At 36.9% G+C, this 23704-nt stretch overlaps 1 protein-coding gene across 9 annotated transcripts in view; it reads right to left on the bottom strand.

Annotated features, from left to right (window-relative positions):
• TJP1 (tight junction protein 1) overlaps nucleotides 1-23704 on the bottom strand; it is a 375977-nt gene that overhangs the window by 54630 nt on the left and 297643 nt on the right. For all 9 annotated transcript variants that reach the window (XM_058736789.1, XM_058736790.1, XM_058736791.1 and 6 more), the window contains 3 exons: nucleotides 8171-8295; nucleotides 7433-7535; nucleotides 1982-2258 (listed from right to left, as the gene is read on the bottom strand). In XM_058736789.1, coding sequence (XP_058592772.1) covers nucleotides 1982-2258; nucleotides 7433-7535; nucleotides 8171-8295 — 505 coding nt within the window. The remainder of the gene's footprint in view (nucleotides 1-1981; nucleotides 2259-7432; nucleotides 7536-8170; nucleotides 8296-23704) is intronic.

Below are 23704 nucleotides of genomic sequence, written 5' to 3'. Positions count from 1 at the left end.
GAATTGACTGGAAGGGATCCAGAGACTAGTTTCTGAGACTCATGTCCACTTAAGAGATGATAGTTATTCACTGCACCAAAAAAAAAAAAAAAAAAAGTAACTCTGAGGTAACTAAGTAAATACATGTCAATGCACGTAAATGCCCGATGTCATAAACTTGACTGTGATCATTTTATAATGTATACATGTATCAAATCATGTTATATACCTTAAATATATATAACTTTATATATTTATATATGTCAATTACACCTCAATAAAGCTGAAAGAAAAAAAGATTACAGTAGCATGGATGAGGGAGGTGGTGGTGATAGTGGAGAAAGGCAGAAGTGGGAGGTTATTTAAGAATGGTATTGAAGAAGTTACGATATATTAACTGGGTAAAGGGAAGTGAGGAAAAAAGAGATGTCAAGGGTAAGTACAATGTTTTCCATAACTGGCATGAGAAACTGGGTAGATGAGAATATATCTAATGAGCAACTTCATAAGAAAACACAAAAATTTTATGAGGAAGGTAGGAGTTTTGCTTGAGGTGTGTTAAGTCTGAGGGAGCTACGTGAAATACTGAAGTCAATATGCCTAACAGTCAGCTGGCACGCACAACTACACAGACTTGGGCTGGAGAAATAAGTTTTGCCATCAGCAGCAGCTAACTGAGACAATGAGCAGATGCAATTGCCTAAAGAGGTTACGTTGAGGGAAAAAAGAGATTCTAGAATAGAAATCTATGGAAGATTAAAGGGTAGGATGAGAAGGAGCCTGCAAAGGATAGGTAAGGGGGTGAGAGATCCAAAAGAACACAGTATTACTGAAGCCAAGAGAAGACGTTATTTCAAAATATAGGAAGTGGTTAACACTATGCAAAATGGTACTGAAAAGGCAAGTAAAATAAAGACTGAAAATTTCTACTGGATTTATTTAGTTTTTTTTTTTTTTTTTTTTTTTTTTTTTTTTTTTTTTTTTTTTATTTATTTATTTTTGGGACAGAGAGAGACAGAGCATGAACGGGGGAGGGGCAGAGAGAGAGGGAGACACAGAATCGGAAACAGGCTCCAGGCGCCGAGCGATCAGCCCAGAGCCTGACGCGGGGCTCGAACTCACGGACCGCGAGATCGTGACCTGGCTGAAGTCGGACGCTTAACCGACTGCGCCACCCAGGCGCCCCTGGATTTATTTAGTTTTAACAGCTTTGGGAGCAAGGTGTAACAGATACCAGGTCAGAGAGGGTTGACGAATGAGTGGCAAAATGAAGTAGAAACAGCAAGGGTAGACAGTTTGAGATGTCCACCATAGAGTGGGGTGGGGAGCAAGAACTAGAAAAAAGGTCTGTCAGGTGCTGGTGTAGCAGATCAAAGCAAGCCTACATGATATTCTTAGTAGAACACCTTTTCACCAAAATCAGTCACAGATGCTTGCCTGCATTTGAGAGACATGTCCACAGGACGAGGTCACGATCGCATTCATTTTTATCAAATTTGATTAGGTAAGGGGAAGCGGCTAGCTTCAGTTTAAAGAAGTCCTGCATTATACAGAAATGCCCTATCAGGGGTTCCTTCCCCTTAATCTCTTCATTTAAAAAGAAGTCTGCCCCCCTTCCCAAAAAGCCCCAAGATCTCCTCCAATGGTTATGCTACTACTGATCCTAACAGCTAAGTAAAACACTGAAATTCAGCTTGGTACTGGTGTGACATTTGTTAGCATAATTTGTATTTGGCTATTCTAACCACAACAAGAAATTCAAAATCCAACTACTGGACAATTTATTTGAAGTATGATCTGCTGCACCAAATTAATTCATGAAGAGAAAAGTAGATGATCCCTGAAGCCTGCTATAATGGGATAGGACTTATGGCAACAGGACACAACAATGAAGATAACAAAAGACAACAAAAACGAGGATAGGAAAGGGCAGCAATTTCACTCATCAAAATTAGTGTTAACATTTTCATGTGAAAATGATAAACAAGTTGGTAGAGAATACCTTCATTTTTCCGGGATTTCACCAATGTGACTTTGGTGGGTTTGGCAGGCTGACTGGAGGCCACAGATCGCCTATCAGACCGTGGGGACAAACTCCTCTCTCTGCTTGCACTTCTATCCCTTGCCCAACTCTTCTCACTCCTTCTACTGACCAGACCTCCACGGCTGCTTCTCGGATCATGGACCTCCTCATCATAACTATCATCTTCTTTTTCAGATACAGGTTCAGGATCAGGACGACTAACTGGTATCTGAACTTTCTTCTTCCTCCTAATGGTCTACAAATAAAGATTACAAAAAAAGCTGATTGATTTCTACATACACTTTTAGTTCTTAAGAGAAAGGAAAATTACGTTTTTCTGGTCCTATGTCAAATAAATTATGAATCAGAGAGACAAAATACACAAAAAATTGTAAGAAATTACTAGAGAATACATTTCCATAATGGTTATGTTTTCTGCTCTCTTGACAAACAGATCTAAGAACCAAATTTGGAATAGTGAGCCTAATAAAGTCCTTAGTTACTTAATTTAGAAAGATTGTTTAGGTGTAATAATCACAAGCTTAAAGAGAAACTAGCAATTGTTAGTGATTTGGATAAAGGATGGGGCACTGTACTCTAATACCATCAAATACACCGTTAGTTGCTACCAAGACCATTGCAAACTTGTAAGCCCAACTTGACTCCTTCAAATTTTCAGAATCCATCAGTATCAAGGCCCACAACTATCCTACTAAAACTCTTAATGGATAAATTTACTGTACCTCCTCCACATTAACATTCAACTTCTTAAGTTGGAGCTAATACTTTACCAATATAAACTGTTCAGTTTCTGTATCTCTCCAATTTCTATTGTTGGTATAAATCCCTTCTTCTGGCTTTCTTTCCTCAATGACTGCTATGTGGTTCAATTTTCCCTGGCCATTTATTTCCTTTACTTTCTGCAAGTTCAAGATCTATAAGCATTACCTTCTGATTGGGTGGCCTCTTAATCCCTGGACTGCACTTGACTGTCTCATTCTGGTACACCCTCAATCTCATCAGAGATCTGCAAGATCTTTTTGGGGAACACTCCTTGATCTACTGAAACTTTTCTATGTCCATCTTTTTTATGATTCCTCCATTTTCTGTTCTCTCAGTTCACCAATTCTTTCCTGGTTTCACTTGTGCTGCTCCCAAGTTTGTGTGAGACATCATGCTGTGATATTTAAATAACTTTCTTGTGACCTCTCAATCACCTGCCATGACAAACTTCAGTCCTGTATTATCTTTACCTTCAGATGGCTGCATTTCCAAACTTTGCTGATTAGGTCCTCCATAAATTCATTTTACTTTACAGAATTCTTTTGCTTGTCAGTAATCCTTTCCTCCACCTCTTGCCTCTCTATGGAATTTGCTAACACAGGTATTCCAAAACTATTCTTCAAGATCCCAATCACTCAGCCTGACTTACACAGCTCAGTGCCACTTCACATCCCCTATATTCCAGATGGTTTTCAATACCTTATTTGTTTAGTCTTCCTTCCTTCAGGGTCCAAAGACCAAGTCGAACCTCTTTCTGTACAAACGAAATTCTCCCAAATGAGTTCTTATTCTTATTCCTACCCACCTCCAAGACTGTCCTCATCAACAACACCCCCTCAGGGTACTTACAACTTTAATCTCTCCCTCAAATTTGTCCTCTACTACTAATCTGCTAATTAATCTTCTATTCCTCTGTCTTGCTATTCATTTCCAAGTTTTCTTATCTCCTCCCTTTCTTCAAAGGGCTGCTGTATCCTTAATAGTGCTTGTTGCTGCCTACTACCACGAAGAGTCATCAGAGATGGCCCTTCTGAGGAAACAACACTGAAGCTGAAGCAGCAGCAAGATGCCTATATGTGGCAAGGTCAGACAGCCAATGCCCTGTTGTGAATGGAGAGAAGGCTGCCTGTCCTTCCACAGCTCAGGCCCTTAGCAAGTAACAGTTACTATAAACATTCCCACCCGACTCTCTGCGTTTTAGTCTCACCTCTATTTCAATCTCCAACATACTGTTTTAGAAGCAATACTTTTGCTGTATTACTTTAAATCTTCAATTCCTCCCTAGTTATGTACAAACAAAAACAAAGTAACCAGATGAACACTCTGAGCTTTCCATGTCTTTCCCCAAGAGAGTGCCTACCACCTCTATGGAAATCTACTGTACCTGAAACGCCTCTCATTCTCAGATGTGCATTATGGTTATGATTGTGGGTACCCGTCTATCCTATTAAGATTCAAGTTGTTTAGAGAAGGTCCTTGCCATGCATTTAACTGTACATATAATGAAATATTTGCAACCAGTAAGTGCTTAACTTATTGAAAAATATCCAATCCTGTTACAATTCTCCGTTTATATTATCGTTAATGGTTGTATACTTACAAGAAGAGATTTAGAAGGTTTGGCAACTATCCTTGATTTTAACACTGAAAACTCTGAAACAAACTTAGGGGGAAATGCCTACTTCAAGACAGTTTAGCTGACATAAAGATTCAAATGTAAAATAAAGCAATGAATTCTACACAAGTACTAGCATAAAATATAGGTTATACACTTTTATAACTGGTAAAAGGTTAAAAGGCTTTTATAAGCCTGACACCAAAGACAGAACCAACCAAGTGAATATCTGACAGACATGACAACATAAAAATGAAAACATTTCAATGTTGAAACAAAGTGATATAAAAACAAACCCCTCCAAAACAATCACCATAAACAACCTATACTCAAAAAAACAAATGGGCACACAATATATGCCGTATATATGATAAGAGGCTAATAATCCTAATATATACTACACCCTAGCACAACAATCATCACCATATAAATGCTAAGGAATAAGCAAAGAAGAAACACAAATGGGCAGTATGTACACTACAACATGACCAAACTCATTTGTACTGTAAAATAGTTCATTTGAAATACTACGTCAGTCTGTTTGGCAAAGATTTAAAAAGTGTTGCTGAAATTGGACTCTCAATGCCCTATCATCTTTCTGAAGGGCTGGTGATACGTATATCATTCATGCCCTCTGACTGAGAAGCCACTCCCAAGAAGTTATTCCTAAAAAGTAACTGAACAAGTAGGCAGAAACACAATGATCTTCAACACAGTATTTTTTTTTTAATACTTGTGGAAACTGGACACTGAAATGCCCACCAATGAATGGGTTAGATAAGCACGTACACACAGTGAAATGCTACATAACCACATGGAGATACACTGAAGTGCTCACAGACATTATCTCTAGGAGGTGTTTCTGCTCACACACTTCATAATGCTTTTTAAAGATGTTCAGAATTTTAGTAAAAATTATACACGCTCACTGTGTCATAAACTACTTCTAACTTCACTTATTGTTAAACTAAACTAAACCTATTTATGATAGTTATATTATCAAAGGACTTCTAACACTTTAACAGAAAAGAAACAGTTTATTTAATACCCAGGGAGCTTTTGGTTAATGGAAAGAAAATCACATAAACAACCAACCACCTTAATGTAAGAACACAGGGAGGAAAACAGATTGGTAGATTGGGGAGGAAGGAAGAAGAGCTGATTATTCAGAAATGAAAAAAACAAAACTAAACAAAGCAAAAACAATGTATATAATGACCTTGAGGTTTTGGTTCTGGCTGGGGATGCGTTAAGAGTTTAGAAAGACACCTCACAATGAAAGACCACATTGTAAGACACTGGGGTTTTATTCTGCCTCTCCAAGTCACGTAGCTAAGTACAATCAGAGCAAAATCCATCCTTGAGCTGCCCCAAATCCTTTTCCTATTTCAAATACACTACAGGTTTTGGACCTACTTCTCATAAAATGATTTCTATGGGGAGAAGTCTATAGTGCAGAAATACAACTTTCTTAGATGCATTATCAATGTGGAATATGTATATTGAATATTTTGCATGGTGAACAAAACAGCTCAACATTTCAGAGGAACAGAGCTTAAAACGTTGAGGTTACAGGTGAAGCTCACAACCTCAGATACAGGAAGAAAACACCCAATTTACCTAAGGTGCTCACCTTTGAATATGCAGTTGAAAAATACTGAAAAATAGTAACAATGTTCAACATCAGCAGCTAAGGCAAGAATGCTAAAACTTACTCAATTTATAAAAATTAGCAATTTGCTTCTATAAATATTACAATCTCATGTTATAAAAACTTTAAAAACTCTACCACACACTAGCCAGTAAGTATATGAACTGTGATTTAAAAATAACACTATACGTGTAAAAATAGGACTACAATGAAGTTGTGAAAATATATACCCAAAAGAAGATGTCTGTCATTTGGAATGCAGTAACTAAATAGTGGGTCTACTGCAATCTGAGAAAACTCTCGCCTCATCAGCAAAGATACTGGTGCAGAAATAAACCATATGGCACAGCAGCCTAGACGATGGAAGAGGGCTTAGCAACTGTGAAGTGCACAGTCTCAGGGAATACACCTCCTAGCTCTCACCCAATCCCCAAAGTCAAAACAGGGCAGGCCTTCCCCTCACTTCCAGCCCTCTCCCTTCTGTTGGGTCCACTGTGGTTCTGAGTGTCTGCTGGGAAGTAGCAAAGTTCTCAACAGACAAGGCAGGACAATCCATCTAGCTGCCTACCCAGCCTCCTCTTCCTGTTCTTTATACCTGAACTAAGGGCTTAAAGCAGTGCCTTAATAAGTCCTTTCAGAGGCTAGATGGGCAGAATGGGGGAAGGAGCAAAGTGGGTAAAGTAGCTACTGTGTTCCTAAACATGGATATGATTTTAAACAGAACTGTTACATTAAATCTAGGCTGTGCCACATCTGCTTAGTTTTAACTGTGATTGGAGACCAGTTATCAAGAGTTAACTGAACTTTAAAAAAAAAAAAAAAAGTGGACTTAGAGAAATAATGAAATAGAAGAAAGATTCTAGCCATATACTAAAACAGTAACATTAAAATGCACCCTCAACAACTCTACAAAGAAAATCTTACCACTTTCTCTCTCCTCAAACTGTATCACAGTAACAAGGAAAGTGGTTGATGATGTATGTGTTCAAGGGACAATGTAAAACTTGCCCATTAAACAAATCCTGTAACAGAAAACAGGGCTAAATATTTCAAACAGACTATATGCCAAGATTCAGTCTAACTTTAGAACTTAAAAGAGAAGGGAACATTAAGCCATAAAGAGGTCAGTGACCTTTCACCTTTCAATCACTGCCTTTCTTTTTCAATCGAAAAAAAATCCTAGTATCTAAACTTTGAGAAAATATATTTTCTGTGATAAAACATACCACCAGTATTAGAAGAAACACTTTTGTAAGCTAACTTTATAAGTACTGATCCAGTTTTCAAAGTTTTCTTAAAGGGGAAAGAGGAATTCAAACACCAGAAACATTTCAATGATAAAATTGATACTCTTACTAAAGTAAAGGTAAAAGATACTTACAATTTTTGCATTCTTCCCACTTTTTCTTAGTTGCTGAACAGCAAAAGCATGTTCAACATTATCCATTGAAACTCCATTAACCATCGCAACTCGGTCATTTTCCCTAAGGAAAAAAAGGCCACCAAAATGACATATTAGAAAAAAACATACAGACAGGTTTATGAATATACTTTCAAGATGGATAGTTCCACTATTTTGTGGATACTTTCAGATAATGTTACAATAATGTCAAATGATTTACTTTCCCATCTCCTACAACAACATTTAGGAAGTCACTAATCACAGGTCATTAATGTTTTTTAAATCTTTTGTTTTTACATAAGAGTAAACAGGTACCACAATACAAAAAATGATTTTTGGTAGTACAATTACAGGGCATAGCTGGAAAAGTTACTCCCTTTTAAAAAATAAAGTCCTTCTCACTCCAATTTTCTTTCAATCCTGATTACATGCTCACTTTTTACTAGCCGGTAATCTTTTGCCTCTCTTTCTCTTGCTTATCTTAACTGAAAAAAAAGGACAAGATTAAGGGTAAGAGGTTCCTGAAGGCTAAATTCCACGCCAAACTGCGTGGCAAGTTTTTTTTTCACCATTTTTACTTTTACAGTGACTAGCTTTCTGTTTATGATAGACATAAATGGCAATATATATTAAAGAATGCACTAGCGCTATGTGCCAGTGACCAAGGGTAGTAACGGTGCTTGTAACATAGGCACCCAAAAGAGCAAATGCACTTACTGTAGCTGTCCTTCAGCAGGTCCCCCTTTCAGAACATCTGAGATTACTATTGACGTTTCCCCACTCTGAAAATGAGGGTTATCTCTTCCACCAGATATTGCAATTCCAAATCCAAATCCAGGAGCCTAAAGTAATAATTATAGGAAAACAATGCCAGTACGAAAAATAACTATTCATTCTATCACACTCTATAATCTAAAAAAGTTTAGATATAAAAATTACAATCTTATTACACCTTACACCTATGATCCAAACACTTGGGTAGATTCGTATCAGAATCATCTATCCTGGTATGGGAATGCATGTTCTAATAAATGCTGGACATAAAAGAATATTAAAAACTGACAATTACATGAGTGCTTTTTAAGTACTAAAATACATTTAAAAATTCTCAACACTGAAATCCTGGAATTTATTTTTGATTATCAAAAGGGTTCCTGAAGGTATTGGCAGTATACTAGTGTGACCATCACAAACACTGGCAACTAACTTATAGAATAAACAATTAGTATAAACATCTGATGCCATTTTGTATAATAAATCAACACCTGTGAAAATCAAATATGTTATTTCACCTTCCCTCAATTATGCTAAAAATATCTTTAGGAAGTAGTACATTATAATCATGTCTTACATGCACAACAGAAAGTAGAACCATATCAAACCTTTTAAAATATGTTTTTAATTAAAGGAAATAACACATGACATACTTCTAAATGAACTGAAAATCTTAGTCACAATGACTAAAGCCATGCCAATACAAAAAAGAAATTCAAAATATTTCCAAGTTATTAAAAAATTAATCTTAAAGAAATCCACACCATTCCCTTGAAATTAAACAAAGTATTCAGAGTTGTCTAAAGAAACATCAAATATTTTCCTAGGGTTCCAGAATCACTAAAGCAGAGGAGTATGTTTTCATATAACACTGTATTACACTATGTACTACAATCTAAACCACCTGAGGAGATAGGCTATCTAGTCCACAAGAGAGGAGACTATATCCACCACAGACTAGGCATATGTCATGACCTACCCCCCTTCCTACTCCAAAGCCTAATGAAGTAACAAGAACGAACAAAGAAAAACTCCTTAAAAAAGAATAAACACCAGTAATTCCACTTGTAGGTATATACCCCCCCAAAATGAAAACATATGCCCATACAAAGACTTAAACCCAAATGTTCACAGCCTCATCATTTATAATAGCCAAAAAGGGAAAAACAACCCAAATATCCATCAACATGGATAATGTTTATTTATCCAAATGGATAAATAAAAATGTGTACATCCATACAATGGAATAGTATTTGCAGTAAAAGGAAATGAAGTAGTAGCACATGCTGTGAGAGAAGCCAATCACAAAAGACCATATACAGTATAATTCCATTTACAAGAAATGTTCAGAAAAGACAAATTCAAATCTGTACGTGGTGTTGTCTAAAACAAGGGATGGGAAAGGATGGAGAGACTGGGCAGTAATAGCTTATGGTACAGTATTTCTTTTTTAGGGTAATGAAAATACTGAAGGAATGACTGGTGATGGTCATACAACTCTGTGAATATACAAAGAACCATCAAATTGTATGCTTTAAAGGGTGAATTGGATGGTATGCAAATTATATTGCAATAAAGCTAATGCAAAAAATGGTTAATGCTGGAAAAAAAAAAACCAAACAGGAAAACATCTAGCTAGCCAAAAACAATGGCATCTGTCTGAATCTGTCTCCTTATATATCTTCCCAAAATAATGTAAGAACAAATCACTACACAAAACCATTCCCTTATTATAACTTGAAGACAGACAATATCCAAATTTCAAAACAGCCAGAAACAGGCCTAAAACTTCAAAAATAAATGATTAGCATGAAACACCTGTTAGCACAGCATTAGAAATATAAGAAACTACTTTACAGAACAAATTCAAATACATCTGAAAACCTACACGAACCAGACAATTCCCTAGGGAAATACACAATTATTGAAATGACTCCATCAGAAATTAAAAATGCAATTTAAACAATGTAATTTCTGGAGAAGAAATAGAGAACATTATGAGGGAATTATCCCACAAAAAAAGCACCAGGAACAAGATGATTTCATAGGAGAATTCCACCAACTTCATGGAAGAATTCATAAGAGAATTCATAGGATGATTTCATAGAATTCATAGCCTCAAAGCTCCATATAACTCATCCAGAGCACTGAAAATGAAGGAAAGCTTCTAAACTCTTTTTTAAAAAGCAACTAGAATACTGGTATCTAACTCTGATAGTGACTGTCCATAAAGACAGAGCCCCACTACAAACATTAAAGCCCAACATAATTTATGTATATCTATCTATACAAAAAGTATTAAGCCAAAAAAGAGCAAACAGGGGGCATATAAATACTCCATGACAAAGGGATTTATTATAGGAATGCAAGATTGATATATAAGGAAATTCGCTGGTATCATATATCCTATTATTAAATTTCAATGGAAAAAATTTTTATGATTATATCCAAAGATCGTGAAAAGGACTTTGACAAAATCCAACATTCACTAATAAGAAATTTAAAAAAATGAAAGAAAATGCATTCAATTGTAACATGTTGCTTTTTAGTAAATTACATGAAGAAATCCAGTTTCATATACATATGTAATTTAAAAAAGGAAGAGTTATTTTAGTAGCCCTTTTAGGTAATTATGGATATTGTTTGATCTTAAACCAAAACTTGATATCAGTTTAACAGTCGCAATGCACAATCTGAATACCAATAAATATTTTGTACTGTTACATGAATACCCATTGGCCAGTTTTACACTTTCAATGGATATTTCACCCATCATGATTTTATAACAGGATGCCTTAGTCATTTGAAAAGTACTTAAAGCAAATTATTCTTCTGCTTTTTTTGTTTTTCCTTGGAAGAGGCTCAGACTAATCTTTTTTTTTTTAATGTTTATTTCTGAGACAGAGACAGAGCATGAGTGGGGGAGGGGCAGAGAGAGAGAGGGAGACACAGAATCCAAAGCAGGCTCTAGGCTCCGAGCTGTCAGCACAGAGCCTGATGCCAGGCTCGAACTCACAAACTGTGAGATCATGACCCGAGCCAAAGTCAGTCACTCAACCGACTGAACCACCCAGGTGCCCCAGACTAATCTTTTATTCTATGTACTTTTATATTGTTCATTTACATCTTGCTTGGTAATTCTTTCATTTAAAAATTTTAAAATAACACAAAAAAATTATAAAGAAATGCTGAAAATATCAGGAACTTTCGATGAGAAAGAGATGAGAAGATATTTTCCTTAAGGTTTTACTTGTGAGCCAGTCTAAGTGTAGTTTTTGGCTGCAGTGAACCAGGGTCGAAAACCTGGCCTGCACCACTGCTTCTGTGCCGCTCCAGCACTTAGTAAGGCAGGGAATTCCTAGATTAGTGCTTGCTACAGTTCATTTAATGATTACCCAGATGTCTGTGATCCCCAAATCTGACTGGGGATGAGAATCATTTGAGAACAGTTTCAAAGTGCTTGCTGATGTACAACCCCCCACCTCATACCAATTAAATAAAACCGGAAGAGGGGCGCTGGCAAGCATTTTTTAAAAAGTGATTCTAATGGACAACCAGGGCTGAGAACCCCAGCCTTAAATGGTTTGTGAACTTCAGACCAGGTTGGTAATCAAGAACCTTCAAAGCTCTCTGAGGTACCAGGGTGGCTTGGTTGGTTAAGTGTCCGACTTCTGATTTTGGCTCAGGTCCTGATCTCACAGTTCATGAGATAGATCCCCACATCAGGCTCTGTGATGACAGCATGGAACCTTCTTGGGACCCTCTCTCTGCCCTTCCCCTGCTCAGGCATGCGCATTCTCCCTCTCTCTCAAAATAAATAAAGAAAAAAAATTCAAAGGTTTCAACTATTCCACACTTCCCCTTCCCTCTACCTTCACCATTGTCTTATTTGACCTTCTCAATAGGTTTCTTACCTCCACCTACTTACAATTTACCTTCCCTCATGTTTGAAGGGTTATCATTTTTTTAAAGTTTATTTATTTTGAGAGAGAGAAAGAGAGAATGCATGTCAGCATGAGGAGGGGGAGGGGAAAAAGGAGGGGGGGGGAGAGAGAGAGAGAGAGAGAGAGAGAGAGAGAGAGAATGAATGAATGCCAAGCAGTCTCTGTACAGATAGTATAGAGCCCAACGTAGGGCTCAATTCTACAAACCGTGAGATCATGACCTGAGCCAAAATCAAGAGGTGGATGCTTAACCAATGGAACCACCCAGCCATCCATGAAGAGTTACCACTGTAAAACAATCTAATCCTGTCATTCCATTGGCCATAGGTTCAAATTCTTTAGTATGAAGCATTGTGAAATACAACTCCAACTTGCTTCCCAGCACCCTAGTCTTTGCTCTAAACACACAGAACCACGAATACCTGCTTAAGCATGCCATACATTAGCAAACTCTATTTTGTATCTCCTCTCTACACCTAGGATTCCTTTAGCATCTCATCAGTCTTGCAAGTTTCAGTTCATTAAAATCCAAGTTCGGCATCATCCCATTCATAAAACCGAACCACTTTTCCACTAGTAGAAGAGATATACACTTCTACTTAACAAATGGCACTGTAAATAGCCTGGGGTATCAAGGCCCAGCCTGGGAGGGATTCACATACTCATCTACATATTCCAGCTAAGAACAACCCTGCCAGGGCCTAACACAAAGTGATTTGTCAACAATAACAAACTACGGACTCAGCTGGTTAAGTGTCTGACTTCAGCTCAGGTGAGTTTAAGCCCTGTGTTGGGCTCTGTGCTGACAGCTCAGAGCCTGGAGCCTGGTTCGGATTCTTTTTTTTTAAATTTTTTTTTTTTCAGCGTTTTTTATTTATTTTTGGGACAGAGAGAGACAGAGCATGAACGGGGGAGGGGCAGAGAGAGAGGGAGACACAGAATCGGAAACAGGCTCCAGGCTCCGAGCCATCAGCCCAGAGCCTGACGCAGGGCTCGAACTCACGGACCGCGAGATCGTGACCTGGCTGAAGTCGGACGCTTAACCGACTGCGCCACCCAGGCGCCCCTAAGCCTGGTTCGGATTCTGTGTCTCCCTTTCTCTCTGCCCCTCCCCTGTTCGTGCTCTGTCTCTCTCAAAAATGAATCAACATTAAAAAAAATTACAAAAAAAAAATAAACTAAAACAAGTATATGATTAATTATTCAATTTAATTTTAACTGAATTCCCCTTTATAGAAAGCTGTCTTTTTTTTTAAACTAGCACTAATTTGACCATTAGCAGCTCAGACTTCTGGAAAAATAAACAGCCATAGTATCATGGATTCTGAACCTTCCTGAATTCTCAAATAAAAACAAGCAGGGCAACTGCATGATAAATAAACAAACAAACAAAAAAACCACAGACATTTACAACAAATCCAGGTAACCAATAAATGCTCTTCAGGTATAAAACACAAGCAGTCAGGGCTAAGCAACCAGCTATGAGACTTGTGTGTTCCCAATACCTACATGGAAGGAAAGCCATACAGTGTCTGACATACCTAAGACCTGAAGAACCCCCAAATAACTGATAGGTATTCTTCACTGGAAAGAATGGCAAAACAATTTGAGAACAGCAGTGGAAACTGGGAGGGATTTCCCCTGCTCTAATAGTGGGTGAGAGCAAGGAATCAGGCAGCAGAGCCTGAATCAACTGGAGCAGTGTGACCCCTAGGAATTCTCAACACTGACCTATCAGGCCTTTCTGGACAGGGCCCAACACTGTGGAGAAACTTTTGGCAGTGCAATCAAAGTTGGGCGGGACAGGAATAACAGAGACAAAAGAGAAGGTCCAGATAAAAGTGTGCAAAAGGCAAATAGCTAGGAAATGTCAGAAAGCAGCAGTAAGGTTTTTTGGCCGACATACATGCAAGTACGTGTACAAACACACACAGGAAAACAGCCAATTTCTAAAGAACTCAAAAGAACTAATTTTATATAAAATGAGCAAAAAAAAAGTTAACAGGATCAAATCCCTTACAAAATTACTATAAATATAGTGAGTAGCAGAATAATATCCCTACAGAAAAGGGAAGGATGCCAGAATGAGTGTTCAAAAAAAAGAGGAAAAAACGACCAAAACTGTTACTATTAAAAAACTAAAAGGCATAAGGAAAATAGGTAAGGCATGAAAGAACATAAATAAGAATTAGAAAAACTCAAAAATGAGTTGACAGAATTCAAGAGCTAATTTATAAATTTGAAAGTCATTTTTGATAGGAACACAAGACCAAATAAATACTGTAAGAGAAAAAGAAAGCAAAAACAGAGAAATCTTTTTAAAACCAAAAAAGAAATGATGCATATGATTTTTTTTTAAATTCTGAAAGAAAGTAAGTATTGCAAGATAGGCAATAGAGATACAACATATGTACAGCAGGAGTCCCTAAAAAACTAAACCAAAATAAGGGAAAAGAACAATAAAACCGGTAAAAAAAAAAACACAAAAACAAACAAAACTTAACCAATACTATTATTTTTTTAATTAAACTACATACTCAAAGGATGCACACTGCTGTAGATATGAGAGTTATCTGAGAGTATCAATTCAGAAAGACTAACACCAAAGATCTACCCAAATAAAATGATTATATTTTAAGGAAAAAGACTCTGACATCTAGGCAAAAAAAGCTCCTAATTTATAAAGAAACTTAGATTATCATCACACTTGGATAGCAAAATGTTATGCCAAAGATAACACAGTTAAAATACTCAAAAGAAACATGGGGTGCCTGGGTGGCTCAGTCAGTAAAACGTCAGACTTCAGCTCAGGTCATGATCTCACTGTTTGTGAGTTCGAGCCCTGCGTCAGGCTCTGTGCTGACAACTCAGAGCCTGGAGCCTGCTTTGGATTCTGTCTCCCTCTCTCTCTGTTCCTCCTCCTCTTGTGCTCTGTCTCTGTCTCTCAAAAATGAATAAACATTCAAAAAAAAATTTTTTTAATAAAATAAAATACTCAAAGGAAACAGTAAGCCAAGGATTTTACATCCACTAGAATGGACAGAATGGAAAGCATAAAAGGCACACATGAGCTAATAAACATGCAAAAACAGAGAATACCGTTTTCATGATCTTCCTTAAGAATCTAATAGAAAATGACTTTCTGACAATCAAAATAAGAGACACATAGAGAGCACTGGTGACAAGCATTAAATATATACTTACTTCTAAGATTAAATGAGGATTAAGGGGTGAAAGGATTAAAGTATGTAATAGCTATATGAGCTACATAGAGTAAAAATCTTTTTTTTAAATGGGGAGAAGAATAAGGATAGCATGTGTAAAAATTTTTAGCATTGTGTTCAGTAATCAAAATTGCCAGTGGCAGAATGATTATTATTCTTCACAATCATATGCTCTGTACTGGACTTACTAAATGACTAACATGGTTGCCTTCCCAAGGGATTTTCAAAAGAAACCAAATTAGTCCATTTTTTTCTCTTGTATTTTTACAATAAACACTTTGTAGGTGTGCCCAAAGATAGCTGACTTTTACACGCTTACATGAGAAAATGTCCAGATAATGTTTTTTATTATGGTGGTGAGGGAAGGGATTAAAGAGAATATATACAATCTCATGTATTTGTGCACACACATATACAGTTATAGCTTTTGGATGGAAGAGAATCAAAGAATTGTACTTTCACCATATTTTATCCTTTTGAGACCATAAGCACCCATGAGCAGCAACAGCTTAAATGTTTCTATCTTTGCCTGGTAGGGAAACTGAATTTATGATAAGAGGCCTGAAATCTGTTCAGTTTCTTGTCCAGTTTTACTGAACATTAACCATGCCCATTCCTTTATATATCATTATGACTGCTTTTGCCTTGAGTAGTTGCAACAGGGATCCTATCTATGGCCCACAACGCTGAAATAATTTACTATCTGACCCTTTACAGAAAAGGTTTGCCCAGTCATGTGTGTTAAAGCATTTTTTGATTCCTTAAAAAAAAGGGAGGTGAGGGGAGGAGTAGTTCCTAAAAGTTGACTTAGCTGCAGAAACATCTGGATAATCTCTTTTCCAAACATTCTTCTCTGTTCTCTTTAAAAAAAACTTTTTTAATGTTTATTTATTCTTGAGGGAGAGGGAGAGAGAGCCAGAGCGAGAATGGGGTAGTGGCAGAGAGAGAGGGAGACACAGAATCTGAAACAGGTTCCAGGCTCTGAGCTGTCAGCACAGAGCCTGATGCGGGGCTTGAATTCACTCACAAGCCATGAGATCATGACTCGAGCTGAAATTGGATGCTTAACTGACTGAGCCACCCAGGTGCCCTTCTTCTCTGTTCTCTTTAAAGATGCCCAGTTCTCTAGTTACAGATTTCCCTTGTTACTGTCTATTTTTTCTCCTGGCTTTCCATGCCACATTTTTACAATCAGCTAACTTAATCTTTCCTAACTTTTTTTGCCAATTACAGTTTAACTCTTCTCCACTTGTTCTTCCAATCAATCCTCAACATTCTATGACACCTGGGATGCCTGGGTGGCTCAGCTGGTTAAGCATCTAACTTCAGCTCAGGTCATGATCTTAAAGTTCATGAGTTCAAGTCCCGCAATCAAGCCCTGCACTAACAGCTCAGAGCCTAGAGCCTGCTTTGGATTCTGTGCCTTCCTCTCTCTGCCCCTCCCCCACTCGGTCTTTCAAAAATAAATAAATTTAATAACAAAAAAAAATTCTATGAAACCTATTCTAATTGTTTTCCCAATGGACATTGGGATCACAGAATTTTAAAACCAAATAGACTGTCAGCAATCATTTGATTCAACTTCCTTTTTACAAACGAAGGCAGAAGGTCGGGGGTCCTATGTGTGCCTCTACTACTTTCAGATTATGACTTTATGTAGGACCTCTGTGGACTTGAGTTCCCTCACTTAAAAGAGATTAGGATTCTATTAACTCTGATACACTTTGATTCTATGAGGTTTTAAAGGCCTGTTCAAAATTAGTTAGTGCTGAGGTGCCTGGATGGCTCAGCTAGTTCAGTGTCCTATTCTTGATTTCAGCTCAGGTCATGATCTCACCATTCATGAGATCAATACCCATGTCAGGGCTCCACACTGACAGCGTGAAGCCTGCTTGGGATTCTGTCTCTCTCCCTCTCTCCCTCCCCCGCTGCTCATGTTCTCTATCTCTTTCTCAATCTCAATAAATAAATAAATAAATTAATTAAGCTTTAAAAAAGAGAGATCAAAAAGACCCTCAAAGCAGTTTTTCTACCTATCTTGGTAGTTCCAGAATGTTGCTTAAATTATCTTGACTGTTAGGTTGGTTCCTTTTTATCTTTGTGTCCTTAAACAGTCCCCTGGCTACTCAAATTGTGTGTGTATGTGTCCCCATTTATTCTCACACTCTCTAACAATTCTGATTCTCAATCTGTAGCTTCCATTTGTAATTCCTATTCTATTTTCTTACTCCCAGCTTCTTACAGGACACCTCCAACTGCTCTTCTCCAAAACTGTCATTTTCTCCACAAAACTGACCTCGCCACCTATGTTCTACTCTTAAAAAAACACCAAAAAACAAACAAAAACACCAAAAAACAACAAGACCCAAACTTGGGCTGCTTCCTTACCAAACTTACTTCTTTTTATTTATTGCATGTATAGGTAGCTTATGTGATAGAATTATAGGAGTTCTGAATTTCAGAAATTATATTCCATACACATTTTTTAAATTTAAAATTAATTTGACATATAAATGGAAAAAGCATTACATGCTAAGTCCAATGACCTGGGCTCAAGTTATAGCTTTTATGCAGCATTTCACAAGACCTATCTGACACTCAGTTTACTTTGTGTTCCTATGAACACCTTCTTCACAGAACATTAAAATGAAGAGTTCAAAACACTTACAATGCACTCTACCAAGGTAAACAATGGCCTTCAATCAGCTAATACAAGCCTACCTTAGTTTACATGTTTACATCAGTGTAAATGCTTACTTTATACCCATCTTATACCAATTTGGCGCTACTTACCAGATATGAAGGATTTCTCCCCCTCCCCCTGCCACCTGCTCAACTTGGGACAAGTTAAATGAGATATAAGTCACATAACATAAAATTCACCCTTTAAAATGTACAATTCAATGTTTTTATGTATTCAGAGGTGTACAACCATCACAATTAATTTGGCAACATTTTCATCACCCTAAAAAGAAATTCCTTACCTCTTTATAGCCATCATCCCTCTATGTCCCCAATCCTAAGCAACCACTAGTCTATGTTCTATTTACCTGTTCTGACCATTTCTTATAAACGGAATTATACAATATATGGTCCTTTGACTGGCTTCCTTCACTTAGTATAATGTTTTCAACATTTATCCATAGTGTAGCATGTATCAGTGTAGCATGTATTAGAAAGACTATACTTCCCCCCACCGTACTGTCTTGGCACCTTGTTCCAAATTTACTTCTTATTCAGTCACCTCACTAGCTGACACATTTGACTGCTCACCCTTAGAATATCTCCTAACTAGGTTCCTTTCTTTCAACTTTTACCCTTAATTCTTTAATATACAAATACTCAGATAATCTTTAAATAATACTTTTTAAGAAAATAAAAAAAGATGACCAACTCATTCCTTTAAATTCCTAAATAAGAATTTGCTTAATTGTTCAAAGGATCATAAAAATACATATGCATTTTCTAAGAGAGAACATCTGAAGCTAAAGAAAGTGTAGGTGGGTCACGGTGGCAAGAGGGTTAGAACACAGGACCCTCTGAATGCCATTAGCATCTCAAGCTACAGACCTGCATTTCCCAATGACAGCCATTAGACACATCATGAGTGAGCACTTAAAACATGGTTAGTCTTACCTGAAATTGTGCTGAAATTGCAAAATGTACATTGGTTGTGTAAGAGTCAGAATGAGAAAAGTTTACCAAGTTTTGAATATTGAGTACATATAGAAAATGACATTTTAAACAAAATTTTATAATCTTATTTAACTCAATGTGTTTAAAATATTTTAACTTCACCTGTATTTTACATTTTTTAATGTGAAGACTAAAAAGTTTTAAACTACAGATGTGGTCTGCATTTGCATTGTATTGCTACTGGACAATGCTGCTATACAGACTTTCCCTAAGAGTGACTTTATTGAACAGGCTGGCCTTCTAGGGAATTAAGTTTTATTGGGCATAACCAAGTACCAAGCACTAAAGGGATAGGAAATTGATTAAGGTTTCCTACCCTTGAGAAAATTATAATGCAGTAGGAGAAGGGATAGACAACAACCAAAGGAATATATTCATCTGTCACTGAGGCTCAATGGGGAGACCAGAATCCATGAGGCAAGGAGTTCTGCCTGTTTTTGTTCTCTACGCTTACAATAGAGAGAAATACCAAAAAATTACTTAGCCTTGAATATTAAATAGGATTTCAGTGGTTTCTAGCATTCTAAGGTGAAGAAAGTTTCCTCTGAGAACACAAACAGATGAGACAATACGGAAGCACATCATATATTATTCTTGACAATAAATAGGAGGAAACTTTAAGTTTTAGTCCACAGTAATTTTATTCTTTCAAAAGAAGTTAATTCCACCTTTCTTATCACTGACTGTCAGATGTCAAAGAATATGATTTGACCGTATTTGGCAATACTCGGTATCTATACTACAAGTTATTGCCAAAAGCATACAGCCTCAAATTATCTTCTTTACTCACCACAATTGCCAAAAACCCATGAGCTCACCTCAAGGAGAATGACTTTCTCCTTCTTCTGTCAATGCTTCTTAAAAATGCAATGCCAGGACTGCCTGGGTGGCTCAGTTGGTTAAGTGTCTGATGTTGGATCAGGTCATGATCTCAAGGTTCATGAGTTTAAGCCCCACATCAGGCTCTCTGTTGTCAGCACAGAGCTTCCTTCAGATCCTGTCCCTCTCTCTCGCTGTCCCTCCCCGCCACTCTCAAAAATAAACAAACATTAATGAAAAAAAAAAAAAAAAAACCCACTAAAAAAAAAAATATGACGCCAGAGGCCATGGTCCTCCATTTCAAACTGGAACATTTTAAAAATGCGTATTAGGGGCCCCATTCCAAACCAAATGAATCAGAACCTCTGTTCACTGGGGGATGACCAAGTTGACTTCTCTTTATAATAAACCTGGAGAGCCACTGCTCTAAGTCAGTTGTCAGCAAACTATAGCCTCCAGGCCGAAATAATAAGTAAATAAAGTTTTACTGAAATATAGCCATACCCACTTGTTTACCTACTGTCTGTGGTTGCTTCTGCAATACAACTGTAGGGTTGAGTAGCTGTGACAAATTTATGGTCTACAACATGTAAAATGTTTACTTATCATCCAGGACTTCAAAATACATTGTGCTGATAATGCTCTAAAATAGTCTAAATCTTACTCTGGATCAACTCAGAACACCAAAAGACTGTCAGATTTGAAAGTACTGTTCTGTGGCCTCAGAGAATGAAGTCAACTGAATTATGCTTTGGCATATATGTCTCAATTTGTACTGACAGGGCTAATTTTAAAAACCTTCAAAAAACAATTCCTGAAAAACAATAAACAAAAAAACAATTCCTAGAGGGATGGTCTTTGAAGACTTCCATTCTGTCACAGTCTCTGTGATGAGGCCCAGAAGCAACACAGGTCTATGTTCCCAGCATAACAGTGAACATGTTTAAAACCAAAGAATTATTAATTACAAACTCATCTCTATGTATCTTCTGATGACATTTTTCTGGGCTGGTACCTTTCTTTCTTTTTTTTTTTTTTTTTAATGTTTATTTATTTTTGACAGAGACAGAGACAGAATGCGAGTGGGTTAGGGGCAGAGAGAGAGGGAGACATAGAAGCAGAAGCGGGCTCCAGGCTCTGAGCTGTCAGCACAGAGCCCGACATGGGGCTTGAACTCACAAGCTGTGAGATCATGACCTGAGCCGAAGTTGGATGCTCAACTGAATGAGCTACCCAGGCGCCTGGGCTGGTACCTTTCTCATAACAAAAGAAAACTGAAGTATGAGAAGAGGTCATCTACAGAACAGAACCACACTCATCTTCTAAATAGAAAACTCAGACTTGCCTGATTATTACACCTACCACGAGTTGGTATGATACTTCTAACACATTTAGAAAACTGGATTCTGTTTTCTCAATATTCGAGATATTTTCCTACTTTACCTGAGCTAATGAAATACAGATCTGTAGTAAAATCACTTAGCATTTCCCCACATTTGAAAACCTAACAAAACCAAGCAAAGCAGCAGAAAGGAGAAACAAACTTAGCTGATCTGTGTCTTCTTTTATTTACACTTAAAAGGTATGAGGAAAAAACAAACATGTGATAATGCCAAATTATCTCTACGGTTTTGAGTGATCTAGCTTCTACCTAAAGAAATTATATAAGGAACAGCAATTTAAACCCAATGTAAGCAAAAGAAAGGAAATATTAAAATAAGAGCAGAAATCAAGGAAACAAAAAATAGAGTATTGATGAAAACAAAATCTGGTTTTTTAAAAGATCAATAAGATTGTTCAATCTCTAGCTAGATTGACCAGGAAATAAAAGACATAAATTACCAATATCAGAATGAAAAAAGGGACATTATTACAGATCCTACAACATTAGAATAAGGGAATATTAACCATTTTATATCCATAAATTTGACAACTTAGATGAAAGGGACAAATACTTTGAAACATACAAATTACCAAAGTTACCCAAAAAACTAATAAAGAGATATGTAACTTGAATAATCCTATATAAAATTAAAGAAACTGAATTTAAAGTTAAAAGCCTTCCCCCCCAAAAACACACACACACACACACACACACACACACACATAACACACAAAAATCCCTCCTGGAGCAGATGGCTACACTGGTGAATTCTAAATTCTATCAAGCATTTAAGTAAGAAATAACATCAACTGTACAAGAACTCTACCAGAAAACACAATAGGAAGAAATACTTTCCAACAGCTGGTTTTGAGGCTAGTAGCTTTCCCTGATACTAAAACTAGAGAAAAACAATATAAGAGAAAAGTCTAGCAAATCAACCTATTAATATATAAGATGGAAAATAAATCACAACCAAATAGAATTTATCTTGGGAATGCAAAACTGTTCAGTATTCAAAAAGCAAGGCATGGGGCGCCTGGGTGGCGCAGTCGGTTAAGCGTCCGACTTCAGCCAGGTCACGATCTCGCGGTCCGTGAGTTCGAGCCCCGCGTCAGGCTCTGGGCTGATGGCTCGGAGCCTGGAGCCTGTTTCCGATTCTGTGTCTCCCTCTCTCTCTGCCCCTCCCCCGTTCATGCTCTGTCTCTCTCTGTCCCAAAAATAAATAAAAAATGTTGAAAAAAAAAAAAAATTTATACAAAAAGCAAGGCAATGATTATACCAACAAACTAGTAAGAATACTCATTTCCTAACCTCAGGCACTACTTGTAAAAACAAAGTACTGGCGGGGCACCTTGGTAGCTCACTTGGTTAAGCGTCTGACTTTGACTCAGGTCGTGATCTCACGATTCGTTGAGTTCTAGCCCTGTGTTTAGCTATTTGCTGACCTTAACCTGATAAACAGCATATACAATAACCTGACAGTTAACATCATACTTAATGGTGAAAGACAGAATATTTTAATCTAAAATTAGGAATAAGGCAAGGAGGTCTGCTCACCATAATATCTTGGAAATCCTAGCTGGTGCAATAAGGCAAGAAAAAGAAACTGCATACAGATCAGATCAAAAGGAAGAAATAAAACTGCCTCTATTCACAGATGCCATGACTACATAGAAGAAAAGTTGTAAGTTCATTTATTAAAAAAAAAAAAAAATCAATAGTATTTCTACATATGAACAATCAAAAATTTAAATGAAAAAAATACCATGTACAATAGATTCAGGAAACATGAAATGTACTTAACTAAAAACCTAGCAAAATGTGTGTAAGATCTGCATGCCGAACACTATAAAACAGTAATAAGAAAATAAAAGAATGGAAAAATACATCATGTTCAAAGTTTGGAAGACTCAGTATTGTCAGTTCTCCCTGAATTAATCTATCATGTAATAAAAATCTCAGATTTTTTTATTGACAAACTTACTCTAAAATTTGTGTAGAAAAGCAAGAGAACTAAAATAGTCAAAACAATTAAAAAAAATAAATTTGGAGGATTCACACTACCTGATTCCTACACCTAATATAAATCTATAATAACAAATGCAGAAGTGACTGGCAGATGGGATAGGCACACAGGATCTACAGAAACAGACTAGGGAAAGACCTATTTTTGACAAAGGTAGAAAGCATTTCATGAAGAAAGGAAAATGTTTTCATAAACAACTGCCCAAAAGTTTGTGGACATCCATATTAAAAAAAAAAAAAAAAATCCTCTGCCCACATGTGATAACATACACAAAATTTAACTCAAAACATCCAGAAAAAATCCTGTGACCCTGGGCTTAGCAAAAACATCTCAAAAGCATGATTGATAAAAGTAAAAACTAACAAACTGGACTTTTATCAAAAT

The sequence above is a fragment of the Neofelis nebulosa genome, chromosome 7, assembly GCF_028018385.1.
Source record: "Neofelis nebulosa isolate mNeoNeb1 chromosome 7, mNeoNeb1.pri, whole genome shotgun sequence".
NCBI classification, from domain to species: Eukaryota; Metazoa; Chordata; class Mammalia; order Carnivora; family Felidae; genus Neofelis; species Neofelis nebulosa.
This window is presented reverse-complemented; position numbering and strand designations above follow the sequence as displayed.